General features: G+C 36.6%; 1 protein-coding gene and 1 pseudogene across 19 annotated transcripts in view; both read right to left on the minus strand.

Annotated features, from left to right (window-relative positions):
* GDPD4 (glycerophosphodiester phosphodiesterase domain containing 4) overlaps positions 1-26,233 on the minus strand; it is a 119,910-nt gene that overhangs the window by 53,227 nt on the left and 40,450 nt on the right. For 18 of the 19 annotated variants that reach the window (XR_012015717.1, XR_012015716.1, XR_012015714.1 and 15 more), the window contains 3 exons: positions 16,536-16,692; positions 7,448-7,669; positions 6,357-6,511 (listed from right to left, as the gene is read on the minus strand). The exons of the other annotated variant lie outside the window; for it this stretch is intronic. Coding sequence is in view for 6 of the 18 variants with exons in the window: in XM_072794749.1 (XP_072650850.1) it covers positions 6,357-6,511; positions 7,448-7,669; positions 16,536-16,692 (534 nt within the window). In the remaining 12 variants the exon portion in view is untranslated. The remainder of the gene's footprint in view (positions 1-6,356; positions 6,512-7,447; positions 7,670-16,535; positions 16,693-26,233) is intronic. 19 annotated transcript variants of the gene reach the window in all.
* On the minus strand, positions 24,022-25,506 carry LOC140615043 (nucleophosmin pseudogene; annotated as a pseudogene).

Consider the following 26,233-nt stretch of genomic DNA (forward strand, 5'->3'; position numbering starts at 1 on the left):
AGAACCCCCCTAAAAATCAATAAAAATAGGTCAACACCCTGACATATAATTGTGAAACTGGCAAATCTCAGAGACAAAGAGAAAATCCTGAAAGCAGCCCAGGACAATAGGTCTGTAACCTAAAATGGTAGAAACACTAGACTGGCATCAGACCTTTCCACAGAGGCCTGGCAGGCCAGAAAGGACTGGCGTCACATATTCAGAATGCTAAATATGAAAAATATGCAGCTATGAGTGCTTTACCCATCTAGAATGTCATTCAAAATAGGAGAGATAAAAAGCTTCCAGACAAAGAGAAACTAAAACAATTTGTGATCACCAAACCAGCCCTACAAGAAATATTAAAAGGGATCCTTTAAGTGAAGAGAGAGCCCAAAAGTAACATAGACTAGAAAGGAATAGAGACAACATACAGAAATACTGACTCTCCAGGTAATACAAGGGCACTAAATTCATGTCTTTCAACAATTACTCTGAATGTAAATGGGTTAAATGCCAAAGTCAAAAGACATGGGGTATCAGACTGGATAACAAAGCAAGACCCATTGATACGCTATCTGCAAGAGGCTCATTTTAGACCCAAAGACACCTCAAGATTTAAAGTCAGGGGGTAAAAAACCATTTATATGCTAACAGACATCAAAAGAAGGCTAAAGTGGTGATCCTTATATCAGACAAATTAGATTTCAAACCAAAGACTGTATTAAGAAATGAGGAAGGACACTATATCATAATTAAAAAGTTTATCCAATAAGAGGACCTAACACTTGTAAATATTTATGTCCCTAACCTGGGAACATCCAATTTTATAAGCCAATTAATAACAAAATTAAAGAAACACATCAATAATAATACAATAATAGTAGGAGATTTTAACACTCTACTCAAGCAATGGATAGATCACTTAAGCAGAAGATCAACAAGGAAACAAGGGCTTTGAATGACACACTGGACCAGACAGATTGCACAGATATATTCAGAGCGTTCCATCCTAAAGCAACAGAATACACATTCTTCTCAAGGGCACATGGAACATTCTCCAGAAGAGATCACATACTAGGTCACAAATCAGGTCTCAACGGGTACCAAAAGACTGGGATAATTCCCTGGATATTTTCAGACTGCAATGCTTTGAAACTGGAATTCAATCACAAGAGGAAATTTGGAAAGAACTCAAACACATGGAGGTTAAAGAGCATCCTATAAAGAATGAAGGACTCAATCAGGAAATTAAAGATGAATTTTTATTTATTTTTAATTTTTTTTATTGGAGTTCAACTTGCCAACATATAGCATAACACCCAGTGCTCATCCTGCCAAGCACCCCCCACGACTAAGTGGGATTTATTCCTGGGCTGCAAATGTGGTTCAACATCTTCACATCAATCAATGTGATACACTACATTAATAAAAGAAAGAACAAGAATCATATGATCCCTTCAATAGGTGTAGAAAAACATTTGACAAAATACAGCATCATTTCTTAATAAAAACCCTCAAGAAAGTAGGGCTAGAAGGAACCTACTTCAATATCATAAAGACCATATGTGAAAGACCCACAGTTAATATCATCCTCAATGGGGAAAAACAGAGCTTTTCCCCTAAGGTAAGGAACACTACAAGGATGCCCACTCTCACCACTATTGTTCAACATAGTACTGGACATCCTAGCCTCAGAAATCAGACAACAAAAAGAAATAAGAGGCATCTGAATCAGTAAAGAAGTCAAACTTTCACTCTTCACAGATGACATAATACTCTATGTAGAAAACCGATAGGACTTATTCACAAAATTGCTAGAACTGATACAGGAATTTAGCAAAGTCACAGGATGTAAAATCAATGCAAGAAGTCTACTGCATTTCTATACACCAATACTAAAGGAGCACAAAGAGAAAACTGGACAGCTAAATGCAAAGAATGAAACTGGAGCAGTTCCTCATACCATACACAAAAATAGACTCAAATAGATGAAAGGCCTAAGTCTGAGACAGGAATCCATCAAAATCCTAAAGGAGAACATAGGCAGCAACCTCTGTGACCTTGGCTACAGCAACTTCTTGCTAGACACATCTCCAAAGGCAAGGGAAACAAATGCAAAAATGAACTACTGGGACTTCATCAAAATAAAAAGCTTTTGCACAGCAAAGGAAACAATCAACAAAACTAAAGGGCAACGATGAAATGGGAGAAGATATTTGCAAATGACATATTTGATAAAAGATTAGTATCCAAAATCTATAAAGAACTTAAACTCAATACTCAAAAAACAAAAAATCCAATTAAAACATGGGCAGAAGATGTGAATAGACATTTTTCCAAAGAAGACATTCAGATGGCTAATAGACACATGAAAATATGAGCAACAGATGCTCATCATCAGGGAAATACAAATCAAAACCACAATGAACTATCACCTCACACCAGGCAAGATGGCTAAAATGAACAGGTCAGGAAATGACAGATGTTGATGAGGATGTCGAGAAAGGGGAACCTTACTGTACTCTTGGTGGAAATGTAAGCTGGTGCAGCCACTCTGGAGAACACTATGAAGGTTCCTCAAAAAATAGAAAAAAAAAAAAAGAATGAAAATAGAGGTACCCTATGACCCAGCAATGACTACTGGGTATTTACCCTAAAGATACAAATGTAGTGATCTGAAGGGGCACCTGCACCCCAATGTTTATAGCAAGAGTGTCCACAATAGCCAAACTACAGAAAAGCCCAGATGTCCATCGACAGATGAATGGATAAAGAAGATGTGGTATATATATAATGGAATACTACTCAGCCATAAAAAAGGAATTCTTGCCATTTGCAATGACATGGATGGAACTAGAGGGTATTATGCTAAGCAAAACAAGTCAATCAGAGAAAGACAATTATCATATGATCTCACTCACGTCTGGAACTGAAGAAACAAAACAGAGGATCATAACAGAAGAAAAAATAAAACAAGATGAAATTAGAGAGGGAGACAAACCATAAGAGGCCCTTAATCATAAGAAACAAACTGAAGGTTCCTGGAGGGAAAGGATAACTGGGTGATGGGCATTAAGAAGGGCACATGATATAATGAGTACTGGGTGTTATAGAAGACTGATGATCACTGACCTCTATCTGAAGCCAATAATACATTATGTTAATTCATTTAATTTAAATTTAAAAAACGGAAGTGAAAAAAATTTTTTAAATGGCAGAATTCACATGTGGGGCAGAATAAAATAAAATGGTAAGGTAGATCTGCATTTATTAACATGGGAAGATATTTAGGATATATTGTTGAACTTGGAAAAAGTATTATCTCGATTTTGTGAAAATATAAATCCATACATACATGTGTGAATCTGTGTGAATCTGTGTGCATTCAAATGTGCACACAGTCACATGGAGAAAATACAAGTTACCTTTGGATGAAAAGATAAGGATATTTTCACTGCCTTTACATCTTTCTGAACAGCATGAATGTTTTCACAAGCATGAATTGCTTTTACAATCATAAAAAAAATAAAGCCATATTCATTTTGATAGATAGATAGATAGATAGATAGATAGATAAATAAATAAATAAATAAGGTTAATTTTAAGTTCTCACTTAGGTCAGTCAGTAGAGCATGAGACTCTTAAAATGGTTAATTTTATGTTATATGAATTTCACCTCAATAAATCAGGGTTTAAAATTAAGAGAGAGAGAGAGAGAGAGCACAAGCAGGGGGAGTGGCAGATTCCCTGCTGAGCAGGGAGCCCAGCACAGGGCTTGATTCCAGGATACCAAGATTGTGATCTGAGCTGAAGGCAGACACTTAACTGACTGAGCCACCCAGGCTTTTAAAAAAATGCTATAAAAATTTCCACATCAGAAATAAAGCAGAGGACATCTCTATGTTAATATAAATTGATTAAAATAATGTATTTAAAGCATTCTTAGTCAAAAATGGCAAGGTCATAATGTCTTGTGAACATGGTCAGATAAACTATGAAGTGAGCATAATAATCACGGAATATACTGGATATGTGATCATAATTACAAATATTCTGGTCATAAACATTACACAAGTAGCTTAATTTCTTAAAATGCAGTGGTCCTTGAGGAGAAAGACTTAGAATAATGTACAGCACATGAATTTATCACGATCAGCTTTGCAGTATAGTTATATGGAAAAACCTCTTTTGTTCTTATTAGAATACATGGTTTCCCTAAGGAAAAGGATAGTGCCTTGCTTTGGACTTTTCATATAAAACTAGCATGATACACTTGTATATACTAGTACTCAGTAAATACTTGCTGAGCTAAATTAAACTGCTTAACTTTATAATAGGATTCAGGACATGATCCCTCTCAAATCTGATGCCAGTTGAAACTATGCCCATATAACTACAGCCAAGGAATACCTATATTCCTAGGGTGAAAAAATTTGGACTTCTGGACTCTGTCAGACCTATATTTAAATCTCAGTTTGGTCCCCTACTGATCAAGTATATTAACTTTGGTGAATTACCTAGCCTATCTGAACTTTTCCTCTTTAGAAACAAGTTTCCTCATTTGAAAAAATGGGGATGATGATCATTTCTAGGGCACAGCATGTAAGGATGGTGATGATAAAAGCAGCAGCTTGTGTTCTTACACTTGCCCAGTATTTTGCATGCACATTATATAAAGAATATTATCATCTAATCTTTTAACCAGTTCATCATGTTATTGTTATTCTTTTTTTTTCCTCCTTAGGTTGTTGCTATCTTAATTTACAAATGAGAAAACAAATGATCAGAAATTTATCTAAAGTCCTATGTGTAGATGATGAGGAGGGCAGAAACTGAAAAAGAGCCTGTGGTCTAACAACCACAGAACCTGACACATAGTAAATGCTCAATAAATGGAAGCTATTATAATTATTTTTCAAGTACTAGATTGATCTAAATAATGAGTAGGAGATAAGGACACTATCATAGAGCTATTTTCTATTTGAAAAAATGTAAAAGGAAAGAAAAATACACTCAAAATAGAAGTAGTAGTTGAGCAAAGAGAAATCTGATTAGGAAATAGAGGTAAAACATTGCTAAAAGAAAAAAGATAGTATTTCATGATCAACCACCAAAAGGCCAGAGAGGCAGGAGAAGCAAGAGCAGGAGCAGAGGTAAATCTAACAGCTTAGTTCATGGCTTGAGTTGCAGAAAAACAGCGGGAATTTTTAAAAGATGAATGCATTTATTTATTCATGAGAGAGACAGAGAAAGAGGCAGAGACATGGGCAGAGGGAGAAGCAGGCTTCTTGCAGGGAGCCTGATGGAGGACTTGATCCCCCAGACCCAGGATCATGCCCTGAGCTGAAGGCAGGTGCTCAAAAGCTGAGCCACCCAGGCATCTAGTGGGAATTTTTATTAAGCCCAAGGAGATTTTGTATATATATATCTCTGCAGGGAAAACTTTGTTGTTGTTTTTTTGTTGTTGTTGTTGTTGTTGTTTTAAAGATTTTATTTTTATTTATTGAGACACACACACAGAGAGAGAGAGAGGCAGAGACACAGGCAGAGGGAGAAGTAGGCTCCATGTTGGGAGCCCGATGTGGGACTTGATCCAGCGTCTCCAGGATCACACCCCTGGCTGCAGGCGGTGCTAAACCTCTGCGCCACCAGGGCTGCCCCAAAACTGTTTTTGAACATTTAAAATCATCTGAAAAATTTTACTTTCAAATATAAGAGAAAGGAAACGTGGATTAAATCAAGGAGTGATTAATAACAGTTAAGTCTGAAAAAGGTACCATTTTATTCCCTGGTGCTTTTAATTTGAAAAATTTGTCACTAATTACATATTTATAAACATAGCTAATAATTTGTTTCTTCTTGTCCTTGGTTGTTTTAAGGTTGTTTTTTTAAAATAATTATTTAAAAAAATAAAAAATAAAAATAATTATTTAGTTATGAGTAGGAGAGAAGGACACCATCTTAATTATCCCTATAAAAAATTTGGCTATCTGGACCACAAAGCTATTTATGAGGAACTGCAATCCATCTGGTAATGGCAGGAGGAATAAACAACTTCCTGATTTCTGACTGTTCAATCACCTTACATAAGAACAAAACCACTAAGCATACAAAAAAGTGTGCTGAATGATAACAGACTGGAGATAGAGAAGGGGCTGAAGACTGTGTTCAAGGGACACAGTCTACACTTGAAAGTTTGCTGGCAGAGGGAGGAAGAAAGATAGCGTGGGATGGGGAAGAGGGGAAAATAGGGGATTCCAAAAAGAACCACACAAAGAAACTCTGAGATGAGATAGAGAAGCCAAAGCGCTTGGTAGGAGTACTGATTTTATGCAAGGCAATACCTGCCGAGAGAGGTATGGTCAAACTCTTACCTCAACCCACTGTAGAATAACCTCTTGTAGTCAACATTTATTATACTGATATTTTCTTTTGTAAGACGTTCAATGGAAAATAACCGGCCCACTTGCTGAAAACCAGGAGCTGCGTTTCTGACATACTGCCTATCAAAACTTGACAACCAAAAAATCTGTAAGGATAAAAAGGAAGTCTTTCAGTGGATAATCAGCTCTCCAGGTACAAAGAGTTCCATGTAGAAGAGAGAGAGCAGGGAGTCCCAGGGAGCAGAGTCCCAGGGAGAGAGATCTAGCCCTTAGTGAAAAAGAGTCACCTTGGCCTCATACTGTCTAATGAACTCTTATAATGTGGCTTTCACCAGGATTGTTCTGGAGCTGAGATTTCTCAGAGTTAACATCCTGAGTCAAAGGCCCATTGGTGTTCCAATAGCCTCACACTAGCCAAAGTGGATGAGGAGTTGGTAGGTGCGGGTGAAAGGCGGGAATCAATTTCCTCTGGCTGATGACACTAAAAATCATCTTTGAAAGGGGTTATTTCCTATATCAGTGGACAATGCTTTTATGATTCATCCGTGGAAATATTTTATTTGCAGGAAAACACATATTGGTTTCAGTCAGTAATCTACCATATTCTAAGAATTTAAGAGATTTGGAATGATTGTTCAAGTGCAGAGAATTGCTTCTGAAAAACATGATGAACAAATCCCTGCTTGAATAAGAACCAGCTCTTTCTTCTGTATCATTAGTTAAAGCCAAATCTTCAAAGCCTCAGTGCTGCCCTGGCCCCTTATAATAGTTCTATGCTAGTGATGGTATAAGTCACATCACATAGTCATTACACACATGCCTTTTAACAGAGTGCTGTTACATCATTTAGTTTGGAGTAGCAAACAGCTACTGTTTTTCTCCCCTGGATAAATTTAACTGGGTCATTCTTAGATTGCCACATGTGGCTACATAAGTAATCACCTCTATATCTACAGAGAGCAAAATTATTTGAGCATCCCAGGGAAGATCTACAAGGTGGGTCAGGTTCAACTGCTATACTCCTGGGACATGCTACCCACCTCCCAAACTAAATTCTACTGTAAATAATGAGGTAGACATACCAGATGTTGCTCAATTTTAGATGCAAGGATCACGCTTACTACATGGCGAACATATGTGTTTCTGAGAGGATGTTTTCGTGTAGGGCCATTAAGATCAAATATCACAAATTTTTGTTCCTTCTGTGCAAGTTCCAATAAATCAGTTAGTCTTGGAATCGTCTGATTTTCTGCTTTTTCACGATCAGCCTTTGAGAGGCGTTTCATTTTGTAAAATGGTTTGAACTAAAAACAAATATATCAGAGAATACATTGACTCTTATCAAAAGCAATTTCCAATTTTCCTGCTCTATAGCCCTACACCCAGCCCTACCTCCCTTTTGCTCCATTATCATTCAACCCACCAGACCCTCTGAAATACTTGTCCTGAGATAAGAGTTGCCAAGGAGAGAAATTCAATGTAATCTTCATATATATAATTATGGTATTTGGAATGATTTCTTCTATACTGTAGAACATGTGTTTGCACTGAAGGTCCTTCATAATTTTGTCTTGACCTTTTCAGCTTTTTTTCTATAAGTTGAGGTAATAAAATCTCTCTTTATAAAAGTCACACTGGCTTCCCACATTTGCTTTCACTATTCTAGTTTATGTAATGGGAAGAAAATAGGCATTGGCTTTAGATAAAATTGGATTCAATTCCAGCTCCATCGCTCGTTGGCTTTCCTTGCTGAATCCACCTGTTAAAAATCTTATCCTAAACCTATAAAGCCCAGCTTAAATGTTACCTCCTTCACGAAGCCTTCCTTAAATATTCCTGAACTAACGAGATTCTGATGGTATTAAACTCCAGAGGCTCATTTTTACACCTCAGTTGTATGTTTCATTCTGCCTTCTATTTGTTTACATCTTAGATCAGATTCAAATCCTTGTTTTGTGTGTGTGTGTTGCTGTGTAATCTTGGTAAAACTGTTTAAATTCTCGAAGTCTTTATTGCCCAAATTATAAAATGGGTGAAGGGAGAGGCAATCTATGTATTTCTCAGGATTATTTTGAATATTAAATATGATAAAATATTTACAGGGTCTACAAGCATGTCTAGTACATAGAAAAGTACACAATTCACATTGTTCCCTCACTCCCTACTGCCTCTACGGGAATGTACCTCCCTTATGGCAGGAACTGTCCTGTTATCTTTGCAATACACAGCGTTTCATTTTACACCATACATTTATTAGCCATATTACATTTAACAGATGACTACTTTTATAGTCATTTGCCCATTTTAAATCATTTGTGGGTGAAGTAAGTGATAAAAGGCTATGCCTAAGAAAGAAACAGGACATGGGTCCTTTTCCCAAGAGGCAAGTAATCTTTTTTTTCTACACGACTTTATCTTTGTTCTCATCTTATCCTATTTCTTCCTTCTTCTGGTCTCCTTCTTGGCAAAGAAATAGTCATATTATACAGTATCCTCATGCCAGAACAGAAGTCAGACCATAGAAATAAAGTCAAACTATGGTCTAGATCTGAGTTGAGGTCTGTTATTAAGGGTTTTATTAATTCTCAGGAAAATAGAAAATTTGCTTCAGAATTCAATATTTTGTTATATTCCACCAGATCAAGGCCAACTAATTCTCTTATTAGACCTTCATTTGGGGAAAACTGTTAAAAGAACACAATGGGAAAGACCAAGACAGAACTTAAATAACTCAGCTGTGCACAATTTTTAAAAAGTCCCTGAATGGGCATAAATAAGAATGTACTGTGCAAGGACTTTTATAAAGACTTTCCTTTAAAGATAAATTAAACAAAAAATGTTTTTAAAGGTTAAACAATATGAGAGCTTAAAACTAGAATCCAGGGACGCCTCGGTGGCTCAGTGAGTGGCTGGGCATGTGCCTTGGGCTCAGGTCGTGATCCCAGGTCCCGGGATCGAGTCCTACATCAGGCTCCCCGGAGGGAGCCTGCCTCTCCCTCTGCCTGTATTCTGCCTCTCTCTGTGTGTCTCTCATGAATACATAAAATCTTTAAGATAAAATAAAATAAAACTAGATTCCAGTAAGCTTTAAATACTATTATGTGTTAGATCTAATGGCAGAAGTTAATTGAGCCTCTTTTTTGGTATATAAAATCAGGGACTTAGTGAGAAAGATAAACTGGAATGGGACACAGCCAGTTTAAAGAATCTCTAACATATGGTTAAACATTTTCAAAAAAGCACTAGGAAGTAATGAGCTAGAAATGAAAACCAACCTCTGGTTCTCCACATAAGACACCTGGTTCATCAAATAAAAACAACACTAAAAAGTCCTTAGTTCTTTGTGCTTATGCTTAGAGAAATTACAAGTAGGATGATCCAATGTATCATACTGGTAAGAAAAATAACAATTATCCAAAATCTGCCCAATAATCCTACTTACAGGGAAACATTACCATTCAACATACAATTCTGAAGAGAGCTATCTGTAAATATAGATGAACAACAATACAACTTCTTGTTGATATAGGTGCCACTATCTTTACTATTAATCCTACTACCATGGAAATTCAGGTTGCTCAAAGTACTAAAAACCATTTAAGTAGTGGGAATTTCTAATAATCTTAAATCATTTTCCACGTCCCAATCCATAACTATTATTATTATTATTTTTGTCAGAAGAACATTCCTTTCTGTTCTATGGCACATTCCTATAACTTTCATCATTAGGAATCTATTCTGCAAAAATAATCTACCAAAAGAAAAAACACCACAGACAAAATATTTTCAGGAGTTGTAGAAAGTTCTACTGCACATTATCAAATTATGGCTATATTCATTATCCAGAGTTCAGTAAACTTACTCTGTGAAGGCCAAATACAAAATATTTTGATTCTGTGAGACATAGCCTCTGTTGTCACAACTACTGAACTCTGCTATATATAGTGCAAAAAACAGCAACACACAATTTATAAGTGATTAAGCATGGTTATGTTCCAGTAAATATTTATGGATCCTGAAATTTTGAGTTTTATATCATTTTTATAGGTCATGGGACATTTTTCTTTTGATTTTTTTCAACCATGTAGAAATGTAAAAACTACTCCATTAGCTCACAAGCTGTATAAAGATAGCCAGTAGCTGGATCTGGACAGCAAGCCACCATTTGCCAACATCTGATCTAGGCCATGATATATTGGCTAAGGAAGGGCATAATCCAATTCCAGATCACAAATTATCCAAAATCCAAGGCCAAACACTAAGGACAATTAAATAATTCCTGGGATTATTTGGATGTCATAGAGTATACACAGCAAGCTCTTTTGAAAATAGGCCTCTGTATGATTTAAGTTAATCAAACATTGTGGGAACCATTCTCACAAAACACAAAAAGCAAAAACACCTTCAATAATCTCAAAATATTTCTTCAACAATCATCTTTGCTGATCTTCCAAGTCATAATAAAACTTTCTTTTTGAAAGTACATAAAAGGAGAGGCCATGTTCTAAAAGTATTAGCAACCTGGCACACATCAAAGACTGATTGCCTAGTAATTCCTATTCTTTGATCCAGTGGAAAAGCTTTTTATCTTTGCCTCAGAAGAAAATGCAAACTGGTGTAGCCATTCTAGAGTACAGTTTGGAGGTTTCTCTAAAAGTTAAAAATAGAACTACTCTACAATCCAGCAACTGAACTACTAGGTATTTACCCAAAGCATACAAAAATATAGATTCAAGGGGGTACATGCATCCAGATGTTTATATAGCAGTATTATCAACAACAGCAAAACTATAGAGAGTATCCAAATGTCCACTGACTGATGAATGGATAAAGAAGAGGCAGTACACACACACGCAGAATATTACCCAATCATCAAAAAGAAAAATCTTGCCATATGCAATGACATGGAGAGAGCTAACATGTATTACAGTAAGGAAATAAGTCAGTCAGAGAAAGATAAATACCCTACGATCTCACTCATGTGTAGAATTTAGGAAAGAAAACCGATGAACATATGGGAAGGGAGAAAAGTAAAAAGAAGAGAGAGAAACAAGCCTTAAGTGACTCTTACCTATGGAGAACCAACTGAGGGTTGATGGAGGGAGGTGGATGGAGGGTGGGCTAGATGGGTGATGAGTATTAAGGAGTGCAGTGTTATGATAAGCACTGGGTGTTGTATATAAGTGATGAACCACTGAATTCTACTTCAGAAACCAATATTGCACTATATGTTAACAAAAAATTTTTTAAAAAGGTGAAATGAAAAAAATAAAAATAGGGGATCCCTGGGTGGCGCAGCGGTTTGGCGCCTGCCTTTGGCCCAGGGCGCGATCCTGGAGACCCGGGATCGAATCCCACGTCGGGCTCCCGGTGCATGGAGCCTGCTTCTCCCTCTGCCTGTGTCTCTGCCTCCCTCTCTCTCTCTGTGTGACTATCATAAATAAATAAAAATTAAAAAAAAAAAAAAAAAAAAAAAGAAAAAAAAAAAAAAGAAAAATAAATTTAAAAAATTTTAAAAAGGGTGAAATGTAGCTAACCACAGCCCCTAACTATACGCTGCTTTCTGGACACTCATTTTGGCTATAAAGACACAAACAGGATCAAAGTGATGGGGTAGAAGATGATACTCCAAGCAAATAACCAAAGGAAAGCAGGTGTAGCTATATTTATATCAAAGTAGACTTCAAGCCAAAAATGTTAACAAGAGACAGAGAAGGTCATTATATAGTGAGAAAGGGGTAAATACATCAAGAATACAAAATAATCATAAATATGTATACTCCCAACACTTGAGCACTATTTTTAAAATTCGAGTATAGTTAACATGCAGTATTATACTAGTTTCAGTTGTACAATGTAGTGATTCAACAATTCTGTGAATTAGTGCTCATCAGGGTAAGTGTACTCTTAATCTTCTTCACATATTCCACTCATCCCCCCGACCAACCTTGTCGGCTTCTAGAAGCCTGTTGGCTCTAGATGTGCTGATTATACAAGGAACCTTATGTGTGTTGACCTTTCTTACTGAATGTATATAAATAAATCCATATAACACATAATTACACTCAGATGAGCCCCTAAGTAATCTATAAAAGTTAATTATGACTACAAAAGGAGACTGTTAAACTATTCACTCAGAAATAAGGCAAAAAGCTGATTGTTGGACTATGCAATATCATGCTAGCATAGTCTTTAACAAACCCATGTAAGGGTCATCTGACTCTCAGGGGAAGGTATCTTTGTTTGGATTACTATTTACTATTGATTAGGGCAAAACTATGTAAAAGTTAGATGTTAATTTGTAGAAAACTGATAAAAATGGAAATGATTTCTGTCCAGTAGAGATGCAAATGACTTTTTCTGGTAGAGAAGTCCAAAGGTATAGCTTTATTGTCATATAGTATATTAACTAAGTTTGTATTTATTCTAGCAATCTGATTTCAGGATTTCTTTGTTGCACTGACTATATGCATGCTGGTTTCTCACTTTTCTTTTGAGTGGGTTTTGTCATTCTGCTTTGTTCTCTCATTAATGTGCTAAATAAAACTTATATTCATCCTCATTAGTTGCAGGAGAATTGTATTTTTTTTTTAAAAGATTTTATTTATTTGAAAGAGAGAGAGCACAAGCACACATGCACAAGTCAGGAGGAGGAGCAGAGGGGAAGGGAGAATCAGACTCTCCACTAAGCAGGAAATCTGATGCAGGGCTCAATCCCAGGACCCTGAGATCATGACCTGAGCCAAAGGCAGAAGCTTAATTGACTGAGACACCCAGGCACCCCTGCATAAGAATTATATTTTCTTTTATCATTTTGAGAATTATACTTTAACAAAAAGATATAAGAAAGCTCTACAGAAATGCTTGTTTCTGGACAAACAGGAATTCAGCTGAACTTCCAGGAACAACAATCTTTTGATGGCTGAGTAGTAGTCCATTGTATGTGTATGTATGTGTGTACACATACACCACATCTTCTCTATCCATTCATCTCTTGATGGACATCTGTACTCTTTCCATAGTTTGGCTTTTGTGGACATTGCTGCCATGAACATTAGGGTGCAAGTACCCCTTTGGACCACTACATCTGTATCTTTGGGGTAAATACCCAGTAGCGCAATTGCTAGGTTATACGGTAGCTCTATTTTCTACTTTTTGAGGAACCTCTATACTGTTCTCCAGAGTGGCTGCACTAGCTTACATTCCTACCAACAGTGCAATAGAGTTCTCCTTTTTCTGTATTCTTGTCAACATGTCATTTCCTGACTTGTTAATTTTAGCCATCCCGACTGATGTGAGGTGATATCTCATTGTGGTCTTGATTTGTATTTTCTTGACCTGGGGGGATGCTGAGCATCTTCTCACGTGTCTGTTGGACATTTGCATGTCTTTCTTTGAGAAATATCTGTTCATGTCTTCTGCCCATTTCTTGACTGGATATTTGTTCTTTGGGTATTGAGTCTGATTAAGTTTTTTATAGATTTTGGAGATTAGCTCATAAAGATGTGTCATTTGCAAATATCTTCTCCTATTGGTTGTCTTTTGGTTTTGTCAACATTTTAACAATATTGGTTCTATTATTTTTATTTCATTATCAATCAAATTAACGATTTAATTTTCACCAATAATCTCAGGAATAAATATACTAACAAATAATGATCAACTCACCACCATCATAAATCCATAATTACACACATCCAAAGAAGAGTGACCCAAATAATCTTCACAAAACAATTTCTTTGCTGTCAAAAAGTATCCAAATATCCAAATCTTTTAAATCACATGTCAATATCACTTCAGCTACTCCTGACTGCACAGCATCCAAGCAAAGAAACTCCACAATTAAACCTAAAAATAAAGCCCCCTACATAACCATATTTGCAACTCCAGGATCCAGGATACTCATCAGTAGTCATAGTATAGTATTAGCTAAATACTGCAAGCATGCCACCTAAATATGCTAAAATAAAACTATTAAGTCTTTAAAAATCCACCAAAATGTATTACAATGACATACCCAACCCTATCACTTACAATAATATTTTAGGAGTCATACGCTATCCATCAGACAGAGTATCAGCTCTTTCATCTGGTACACACATTTGTTAAAACATTACCTATGGCTAACTTAATATATACATTCTAATGGAACATCTCTAGTTAATATATGTATTTATTCATGTATGATGAAACTTTTACAGAGCCTATATATACACAGAAACCTGGAATATCAGAGTAATTTTCATTGATGGAAAGAGTATTTATAGGCTATATACTCCTGTAAGAACAAGTTTTCTTATTTTTTTCCAGTCTGGCAAGAAATTTTTTATTATTTTTTTATTGGAGTTCAATTTGCCAACATATAGCATATCACCCAGTGCTCATCCCATCAAGTGCCCCTCTCAGTGCCCATCACCCAGTCACCCCAACCCCCCACCCACCTCCCTTTCCACTACCCCTTAAGAACAAGTTTTCTAAGAAGATTCAGTAATTCTAAATCTCCGTTCACCTATCTCTTATATCAACACTAGTTAATAAAATGAAATTAAAGTGGAGTAGTTCATTTTAACATGACGCATTACTTAACACTTTTTTACATGAGAAAAGATAAAAAAAACTTCTCAGTTAATATCAAATATAAATAAAACTCCATTACATCCTTAGTATACAATTATAAATACCTTAAGACTTATTTTCCTATTACCTGATAAAAGAGCTATTATTACAGCTGATGTCAATACCATGCTATCTCTGGTGATACAGGTGCTAGCAGTATGAATGCCCGCTGTCTGTTGTGCTCAGATGTTTATTCCCAAAATTGAAGTCTCAAATGAGTACATCTGATCAGTATAAGCTAAGTCATGTGGATCTTCCCCTAGACACATGATAAGCTGGAAACTGTAAATTGTTTTGTTTTCTTTAATCTATCCTGGGAAAGCAGGTTTAACTTGTATCAAATGCAAATGTGACCTTTTATTTTAGATACTTTAAAATACTCAGAATAATTCTAAACTCTCTAACTTGTCAAGCATTGCTATAATCTCCTCTCAATGTTTTCCCAGGTTTTCCTCCAAATCTATCTCCCATCTCCTCCTTACCCACCCTTTTCTTTCCTTCCCTCCATTCTTTTCTTCCTCTTTTACACATGCATGCATACACACACACCATATCCACTCTTGCATCAGCATATTGCAATCTTTGAAACACACCATCATTGCCCATGGTTCCCATTAATGATCGCCTGCAGCTCAAATGATATTTTTGCATGAAGTATTCTCCAACTCTCTCAATTAGAAACATTCACTCTTGCCTGTGAATTACATTGTACACAGCAACACTTTTTATTTTACCACACCTTTATTGGCTTATTTATCTCCTCCTTCCAGAATCCCCCATCTCCATCCCTCAGACTAAGTTAGAAGTTGCTCTGTGTGCTCCTAAGCAACCTGAAATTCTGGTTTAGCACTTATTACAGTGTATTGTAATTATCTTTTCTTTTTTTTTAATTTAATTTTATTTTATTTTATTTATGATAAGCACACAGTGAGAGAGAGAGAGAGGCAGAGACATAGGTAGAGGGAGAAGCAGGCTCCATGCACTGGGAGCCTGATGTGGGATTCGATCCCGGGTCTCCAGGATCGCGCCCTGGGCCAAAGGCAGGCGCCAAACCGCTGCGCCACCCAGGGATCCCTGTAATTATCTTTTCTAGCCTGTGAACTCCATTAGGCTGAGTGTGTGTTTATTCACCATTGTATTCCACGTGCCTAGTACCCAAAAGGTACTCAGTAAATATGTATTGAATGATAAGAAAAGGAGGAAAAAATAAACTTATTTCCCAGTATGGCTCATCTATAACTGTGAGCTACTCAAAATGCCTAGGAAAATGCTGTGTACATGGTAGACACAATATAAAGTTTATGAAATTCTTGGATAAAAAGGAATTAAATGACAAAAGTCAGTTTATGAGTTCATCTTCAGAAATTTCCAGTGAATGTAAAAAGCAACAATTTGACTACATTCCTGGAAAAGTCCTCCTGTCAATGCCACAGTTCTCCTACCAAAATGGGATGAAAATGTATGTATGTTTGACTTTATTTCTAGGAGCAGCACATTACTTCCTACAGAAGAGAGATTTGATGCAGGTTTGTTGAGTTGGAAAATGTATCTTACCCGTGATTGTACAAACCATTTGCCTGCATTCAGAGTCGACAGGAAACTCCACGTGAAGAGGCTACTGTGTGTGAAGGAGGCATTTGGCATGACCTCCCTAATATTGGTTGTTCTTCTCAGGTCACTGTCATGCATAAGAAAAGGCACAAGATCATAACTGCAAGCAGAAAGGGAAAAGAAGAGGGAGAAAGGCTGAACTCAGCTACCTTGGCAGATAAGGTAGATTCTTAGAAAGCCCATCAAGGTCACAAGTCTTACTAGGGTTTCTTATTCCCTCCAAATCTCAGCAAAGGAATAAGGACTAGTCACTCACGCTTTGATTTCAATATTTTTATGCCAAGAATTCAGTATCAAGTAACATATAATCATATTAGTAATGGTGAAAAAGTAGCTTCCCTATCTAGAGGCTTTCTGGCATCAAGAAAACAGTAGGTACGGTAATGACCTGAGTAAGGTGAGTGGGGGTAGGGATGGGGCAAGGCCCTGTGGTCCTGGAATCACACTAAGCTAGCATCTACACAATCTCCCTGTTCTGACCAATCTCCCTGGTAGGTCCTGAACTGCGTATTTCTGGCCCTAGACCCTTCACATTAGATGCTATTATTAGAAAAGTTCCTTGTTCTCTTATCTGCTTTTTGCCTTGAAGTATCTCTGGTTTTATGAAAATCTCTCCTTTCTCATTAAAATACCTCTGAAGAGACCTCTGTAATGGCCATGAGGCAATGTAACAGAGCTGAGATTAGCCTCCTGGCCATAAACAACTAGAAAATTGGAAAAAATAAGGGAAATAATTCTTTTCACCTCATTTCACAGTATGATTTTATCTCTAGGAAAAGGTAAACAGCTGAAATTAGTTCTTCAATTACCCAGGCTTCCCTCTTGTAGTGTAGGTGAATACTAGACTGTGGCACAGAGAGAGAGAACCTAAAATGAACCCAACTATCATGCTGATTTGAGTAGAAAGAGAACAGATTAAAAAGAGGTCAAGAGAGCTAGAATTTGCAGAATAGAGTCTCATAAAGGATGGAGCTATGAAAAAGAAAAGAAAGAATTCTAGGGAAATATGTAGAGGTACTTTGAGCATATGGCTAAATATCAATTAGTATATGTGCAAAGTAAAACTCTATTAAGCTTGCCAAGAACAACTTCCAAGAAAAGAAAAATTACCAGAAAGTTCTAAGACAGTGTACAGAGCTCACACAGGGGTATATGAATCTTTCAAGTTCCATCCAGCAAGAGCAGAGAGACTTCAGTAATTACAAAGGCATTCCTCAGAGACTTCAGAGGGCCATGCCCTAGAGTGGGGATAATTTAGAACTAAAATGATACATTAAAGAACTTAAAAACTTCCTTCAAGGGAACAAACTTACTCTAAGTATTTAACTGCTTGCTAGAAAAGTCTAAAATTCTTTAAAGGAATACAACAAAATATAGCACCTAGCCTGGTAAAATCACAATGTCCAGCATGTAACCCAAATTTACCAGACATATGAAGAATCAGGAAAATATAACCAGAACCAGAAGAAATTACTCAATAAAGACAATTCAGATATGAAAGAGATGAATCAACAAGGGTATTAAAACATAAATATAAAACAAAAATACAGATGTGTATTTATTTTTAATTTTAATTGGAGTTCAATTTGCCAACATATAGCATAACACCCAGTGCTCATCCCGCCAAGTGCCCCTCAGTGCCCATCACCCAGTCACCCCAACCCCCCGCCCACCTCCCCTTCCACAATCCCTTGTTCATTTCCCAGTTAGGTATCTCTCATGTTTTGTCATCTTCACTGATATGTTCGCTCATTTTCTCTCCTTTCCTTTATTCCCTTTCATTAATTTTTATATTACCCAAATGGATGAGACCATATAATGTTTGTCCTCTTCCGATTGACTTATTTCACTCAGCATAATACCCTCCAGATCCCTCCACATCGAAACAAATGGTGGGTATTTGTCGTTTCTAATGGCTGAGTAATATTCCATTGTATACATAGACCACAGCTTCTTTATCCATTCATCTTTCGATGGACACCAAGGCTCCTTCCACAGTTTGGCTATTGTGGACATTGCTGCTATCAACATTGGGCTGCAGGTGTCCCGGCATTTCACTGCATCTGTATCTTTGAGGTAAATCCCCAGCAGTGCAATTGCTGGGTCGTAGGGCAAATCTATTTTTAACTCTTTGAGGAACCTCCACACAGTTTTCCAAAGTGGCTGCACCAGTTCACATTCCCACCAACAGTGCAAGAGGGTTCCCCTTTCTCCACATCCTCTCCAACATTTGTTGTTTCCTGTCTTGTTGATTTTCCGCATTCTCACTGGTGTGAGGTGGTATCTCATTGTGGTTTTGATTTGTATTTCCCTGATGGCCAGTGATGCGGAGCATTTTCTCATGTGCTTGTTGGCCACGTCTATGTCTTCCTCTGCGAAATTTCTGTGCATGTCTTTTGCCCATTTCATGATTGGATTGTTTAGATGTGTATTTAAATAATGTCAAGAAAACATGAACATAATAAAAACACAACTGTAAGTCACAAAAAAGAAAAAAACGGAAACTCTAAACCTAAAAAATATAATAATTAAAGTGAAAATTTCACTAGATGACATTAACATCAGATTAGATATTACTAGAAATATTAGAAAAAAACGGAAACTCTAAACCTGAAAAATATAATTAAAGTGAAAATTTCACTAGATGACATCAACATCAGATAGAATTTGAATATTATTCAAATTCTCTGATCACGTACAGATCAGAAAATTTGAAGAGGTAGCAATACAATCTATCCAAATGATCTACTGAGACTACTAGACAAGTAATATATATGTATGATTGGAGTCCTAAAAAGGGAGAAACAAAAAAATCTAAGAAAATAAAAGCCAAAAATCTTAAAAATTTGATAATCAGCAAATCCAAGAGTCTTAATTAAGACCAAGAAGGATAAATATAAAAGTACATATATACACACCACCTTAAGGATTATCACATCCAAATTGGTGAAAAACACCCAAAAACTGATGAGGAAAAGAAAACTGGTAAAGGTAGGCGGGGGGTGGGGGAAGGACATATTTAGAGAGAAACAAAAGCAAGCATAAAGCAGCAGACTTCTCATCAAAAAATATGAGATAAAAAACAGTGAAACAGGTTTTAAATGATGAAGAAAAATAAATATCAATTTAAAATCTTTCAAAAATGAAAGAAAAGAGGATTGTGGAAAAATGGCAAAGTTGGAAGCACCAAGAATCTGTCTCTCAACTTAGACAACAACTGCACTGGCAGACTTTGTCTAATGTAACTATTTTGGAACTCCGGAGTATATTAAAAAGCTAGCAATGTCCAGGGGAAGGCTTGCACATAAACTGAGGTTAATTTTGGTCAATTTCAGCTTTTAGCACATTAGCAGCTACCAATAACCCACCCCAGCCACATAGCAAACAACTGTGTACAGTTCCAAGGGTAGCTTACCCTGTAGTCCCAAAGGTAGTTTACATAGCCATGATGGCAAAAACAACCCTATGCTCTAAATATAGGGGATGGTGTGCTCTGGTCACTGTTTGCTGCTTTTTGCCACAGAAGGACAGAGAGACAAGCAACCACTGTTGCACCTACTCCCACTGTTACAAAATCCTCCTCTTCAGGCTAAAGTGACTGCCAGGAACTTTAGAGGACTAGCACATAACCCAGTGTCATGACCTGAGTTGAAATCAAGAGTCAGACACTTCACCAACTGAGCCACCCAGGCACCCCTATAAATTTAATGTTTTAACCATCATTTTTGAGGGCTTTTGAATAATACTTAATTCAATTTAATTTTTACCTTTCTTCATTTTTCTCCTTTTCCCAGACATTAAAGGCCAGCACATTAGAAACAGATGCATATATGGAGAAAATTATAAAGTGATTGAGCATTCCCAAGGAAAGGATCAGAAAAACCTAAGACCCTGATTTTATACCTCAGGCTGACCCACAGCAGAGACATCCTACATGATGTAAAAATAATAATAATAAAAACCCCAGCAAACCCTGAGGAAGGAGGAGAATTTGATTTCCAGTGTTACCACATTATTAGACTCAAATGTCCAGTTTCCAATTAAAAAAATCACAAAGAAACAGGAAGTATGGCCCATTCACAGGAAAAAATAAATCAACAGATACTGTTCCTGTAAAGAGCTGATGGCAGATATACTACAGAAAGACTTTAAAACAATCATCTTAAAAATACTCAGAGAACTAAAGGAGGATGTGGACAAAGTAAAGAAAACAATGTATGAACACAATGGAAATATCAATAAAAAGATTTTAAAATCTAAAACCAAAAAAATTATGGAGTTGAAAAGTACAATAACTGAAAAAAAAGAAGAAAGAAAGAAAGAAAGAAAGAAAGAAAGAAAAAAAGAAAAGAAAAGAAAAGAAAAGAAAAGAAAAGAAAAGAAAAGAAAAGAAAAGAAAGAAAAGTACAATAACTGAAATGAAGAAGTGACTAGAAGGATTTGAAGGTAGATTTAGGCAGGCAAAAGGATTCAGTGAACTTGAAGAGAGGACAATAGAAGTTATTGAGTCTGAGGAAAAGAAACAAAAAATACTAAAAGAAACTAAAGGATACCCTCATACTAAAGCCAAACAAACCACTACAAGAAAAGAAAACCATAGACCAATATACCTAATGAACACTGACGCAAGAATCCTCAATAATATACTAGAAATTGAATTCAGCAATATATTAACAGCATTATAGCCCATGATCAAGTAGGATTTATTCCTGGAAGGCAAAGATGGTTCAACAACAAAAAATCAATCAATGTAATATACAACATTAATAGAATAAAGGGGGAAAAAAAAACATGATTACCTCAATCGATGCCAAAAAAGCATCTAACAGCATCAAATATCTATCATGATAAAAGACACTCAATAAACTAGGAGTAGAAGGAAATAACCTCAACATAATAAAAGATATAAATGAAAACCCACAATAAGCACCATATTCAATAGTGAAAGATTGAAAACTTTTCCTCTAAGATTAAGAATAAAGCAAGAAGTCTGCTTTTGGTACAGAAGTACAAAATTCTTTGTAATTTCAATTTAAAATAGGAAATTGAGTAACTAATCTAGATTTGTGATTATAAGTTCATATCTCACTACAGTTATGGATTTGAAAGATATAAGAGCACATAGGGTCTATATAGTTAAAAATTTAATGTATTAGATAAGAATTCCTTAAGTATTCTGAATATATTTCAGACAACTGCAATACCAAAACAATATATTAAATGCACAAATGCAATTTAAAATATCTAAATTAAATAGAATTAAGTATTACTCAAAAGCCCTCAAAAATGATGGTTAAAACATTAAACTTATAGGGGTGCCTGGGTGGCTCAGTTGGTGAAGTGTCTGACTCTTGATTTCAGCTCAGGTCATGACTGACACTGGGTTATGAGATTGAGCCTCACATTGGGCTCTTTGTTGGGCATAGAGATTCTCTCTCTCTCTCTCTCTCTCTCTCCCCCCCCGTCCCTCCCCCCCACCTCTCTCACTAATAAAATAAATAAATAAATAAAACATTAGACTTATAGTTGCAGGATATAAAATCAATGTACAGAAATCCATTGCATCTCTATATACTAATAATGAAGCAACAAAGAGAAGTTAAGAAAACAATCCCATTTACAATTGCACCCAAAAATATAAAATACCTAGGAATAAACTTAACTAAGGAAGTGAAAGACCCATACTTGATAAAACATTGATGAAAGAAATAGAAGATGACACAAATGGAAAGAATTTCATGCTCATGGATTGGAAGAACAAATACTATTAAAATGTCTATCCTACCCAAAGCAATCTGCACATTTAATGCACTCTTTATCAAAATACCAATAGCATTTTGCACAGAACTAAAACAAACAATCCTAGAATTTACATGCAATCATGAAAGACCCTACTAAATAAGCATTCTTAAAAAAGAAAAACAGAATTGGACATTATCACAATTCCAGACTTCAAGTTATATTACAAAGCTGCAGTAATCAGAACAGTATGATCTTGGCACAAAAATAGACACACAGATCAACAGAACAGAATAAAGACCAGAAATAAACCCACAATTATACGGTCAATTCATCTTCAATAAAGCAGGAAAGAGTATCTGCTGGGAAAAAGTCTCTTCAACAAATGGTGCTGGGAAAATTGGTCAGCTACATGCAAAAGAATGAAACTGGACCATTTTTTTACACCATTCACAAAAATGCATTCAAAATGGATTAGAGACCTAAATGTGAGACCTGAAATCATAAAAATCCTAGAAGACAGCACAGGCAGTAACTTCTCTAGATATGTCTCCTGAGGCAAAGAAAACAAAAGCAAAAATAAACTACAGAATCTACATCAAAATAAAAGCTTCTGGGCAGTGAAGGAAAGAATGAACAGTACCAGAAAAGATAAATACATAAGTAAATATTCAAAACTTTTTTCCTCATTTTCAATCTTTAAAAAAGACTATGACCATTTAAAGCAAAAATTAATAACAATGTATTGAGGGATTCATGACAGAAACAGTCAAATGATGGGAGAGGTGAAATGGAAGTATATTGTTTTTTTGTTTTTTAAGACTTTTAAAATTTTATTTATTCATGAGAGACACAGAGACAGAGGCAGAGATATAGGCAGAGGGAGAAGCAGGCTCCTCATGGGGAGCCCAGTGCAGGACTCAATCCCGGGACCCATGATCACACTGTGAGCCTAAGGCAGATGCTCAACTGCTGAGCCGCCTGGGCATCCGTGAAGTACACTGTTAAAAGATTTGTATTTTAGGGATCCCTGGGTGGCGCAGCGGTTTGGCGCCTGCCTTTGGCCCAGGGCACAATCCTGGAGACCCGAGATCGAATCCCACGTCGGGCTCCTGGTGCATGGAGCCTGCTTCTCCCTCTGCCTGTGTCTCTGCCTCTCTCCCTCTCTCTGTGACTATCATAAATAAATAAAAATTAAAAAAAAAAATTTGTATTTCACACACAAAAGATGTATAATATTTAAGGAAGAGGTGATAGCTTAAACATAATACTGTAACTCTAGCACAACCACTAAAAGAAAAAAAAATACAGCTAATAAGCCAGAGGCAGAGATAAAGTCCTAAAAAGTATTCCATTCATCTAAAGTAAAATAGGAAAAGAAAAAACAGTAGCAAAACTGTTGCACTCATGTCAGGTGAAAAATGTAAGGAAGGTGCCAAAAATTCAGTAGTCAAGATAAATACTGTTTTGATGCAATGTTTTTAAAAAGCTAAATTAATGATGGGACACCTGGGTGGCTCAGTTGGTTGAGCTCCAACTTAATTTGGCTCAGGTCATGATTTCCGTCTCCTGGGATTGAGCCCCACCCACCCCCACCCACACTGGACTCTGCACTCTGGGGAGTCTGCTTGAGATTCTCTTTCTCTCTCCTTCTGCCCCTTCCCCTGCTCATTCTTAGCCATGCATGCGCTCTCTCTCAAATAAATAAATAAATAGATTTTGTAAAATATATATAAATTAATGAAAAATCCATGACAAACAAAATACTAAATTTCAAATACAGAATTACTGACTCTACCTTTTGCCTCAGGCTTTATTATAGTTTGGCATGGCACATCCATACTGAAATATCTGACATTTTGTTCAATATGGATGTTAGAGGGTACGCGATATTGAGAGAAATTACCACTCTCTCTCATACACATATACACAAATGCGTGTACACACACAAAGTACAACATTTATGCTTCTTTTTTTGATTCATTCAAATATTTATTGAGCAGCTAGGGAGACACAAAGGTGATTAAAACATGGTAAAAAACAAACAAACAAACAAACAAACAAAAAACATGGTCAAAGAGGTGAGGCAAATGCACAAATCATAGAAAGCAAAATTTAAGGGGTTACTGAATCACAGCAGTCAAAAGAAAAGTGCTTTAGCATATCAAGAGTAAGACTGCTTCCAGCCTGGAAGGGGGTGTGGGTGGGTGGCAAATCAGGAAAGGGGATTTGAGACTTCAGTCCGGATTGTTGATGACTGTCAGTAAATGGACTATATTTGTCTCTCCTTTTCCTCTCTCCTCAGCTTTGGGTTTAATTTACCAGTAGCGCCCAAGACTGTTCAATTCGCTTTTTCTATACTTGTTTGCATTTTTGCTTTAATGTCTTCTACAGAACTAGGTCCTTTCAGTATTTTGGGAGTCTTTTCCTGTTTTTGAAAGATTCTTGACCTTTTGATCTTGGTGTTGATGGTTTGAGTCTTTTCCATTCTGGTTTGATTTTTGTGCATTTTTGGCTGGAGTATCTCATATAGATTTTTTTACTGGAGCCTTTTCTTCAGCTTCCTCCTCATCAAAATCATCATCATCATCATCTTCATCAGCAGCAAGTTTTATTTTTTCCTGTGGAAACTTGCTACCACTTCCAGTGGCAGAACGCTTTCCAGATACACTAAGGAGTTTCACATCCTCTTCTTCATCTTCTGACTCTGCATCTTCCACCAAGCTAAGTGGTGTCCACTAATATGCACAGGCCCCAAACCACATTTCAACCATAAGACCACAGGTGGTGTTATTTCAAAGCCCCCAAGGGACACCATTGGCTGTACAGACATTTTCAAAGTTGCCAGTGTGACTTTAATTGGACTGCCTTCATAATTGCCTCTGCTTCAACAATGTGCAATTCATCCTTTGCACCACCAGCTCCCAAACTGACCATTCTTAAAGATAACTGGAGCTCATTTTCATCATTATCCACCTTAAAGTGGTAATCTTTGTCAGCCTTTAGCTCACAACCAAAAAGATAGTTCTGGGGCCTCAGGGGGCTCATGTCCATATCAAATCTTCCAAGGGGTTGTGGCACACACTTAGGTGGAAGAGAAGGCAGATGGAGATATAGGACTACTGTTTCACAGAACAGCCGCGCAGGACAGAATCACACCAGGGACTATGCTTATTTCCCCTAAAAAGTTAAGTAAAAATTAAGTTGGTGGGGAAGAAATGGGGCAGCAAAGCCCACATAAGCTTACTGCAATCTTTCAGTCTCTATGCTCAGCTTCCTTTGAGTCCCAGGAAGTCAACATTTCTCCTTTTGGCTTAGACAAGATCATTGCTTCAGAAAACATGATTCAGTGTTCTCTGAGAGGTGTTGTTCCACACTTAGTGAGGTTATCTAGCTGGGCCTTGATACTATAAATCTCAGCAACCAAAAGTCTTTGTATAGATTCTTATCATAAGCTTTCTCTCAGATGCTAAATACCAGTTTATATTACTTGCTTTTGATGTATAGACATGCCTCCTTTTCAAATGTGTCTTAAAAATATCATATTCAAATGAAAGTTTCATTTAAACATGTTTGACATATCATTAAAATGTGTTTGCAATTTTACAAAATGTGGTGAACACTGTCAAAAAAAGTTCACTTTGGGGGTAGGATGAGACTTCCTTTATATTTTATCACAAATCTCAAAAATTCCACCATTTTGAGAATAAGAAGAAATGGTAGGAATGAGGGGGAAAAAAACCCCCACACATACAGGGAACAGTCCAGAAAGGAAGAAAGTCAAGACAGTATGATACTCTGGAAGCCAAATTAAAAGTGTTTTTTAAATGAGGGAGTAGGGCAGCCCCGGTGGTGCAGCGGTTTAGCGCCACCTGCAGGCCAGGGTGTGATCCTGGGGACCC

The sequence above is a fragment of the Canis lupus genome, chromosome 23, assembly GCF_048164855.1.
Source record: "Canis lupus baileyi chromosome 23, mCanLup2.hap1, whole genome shotgun sequence".
Taxonomy (NCBI): domain Eukaryota; kingdom Metazoa; phylum Chordata; class Mammalia; order Carnivora; family Canidae; genus Canis; species Canis lupus.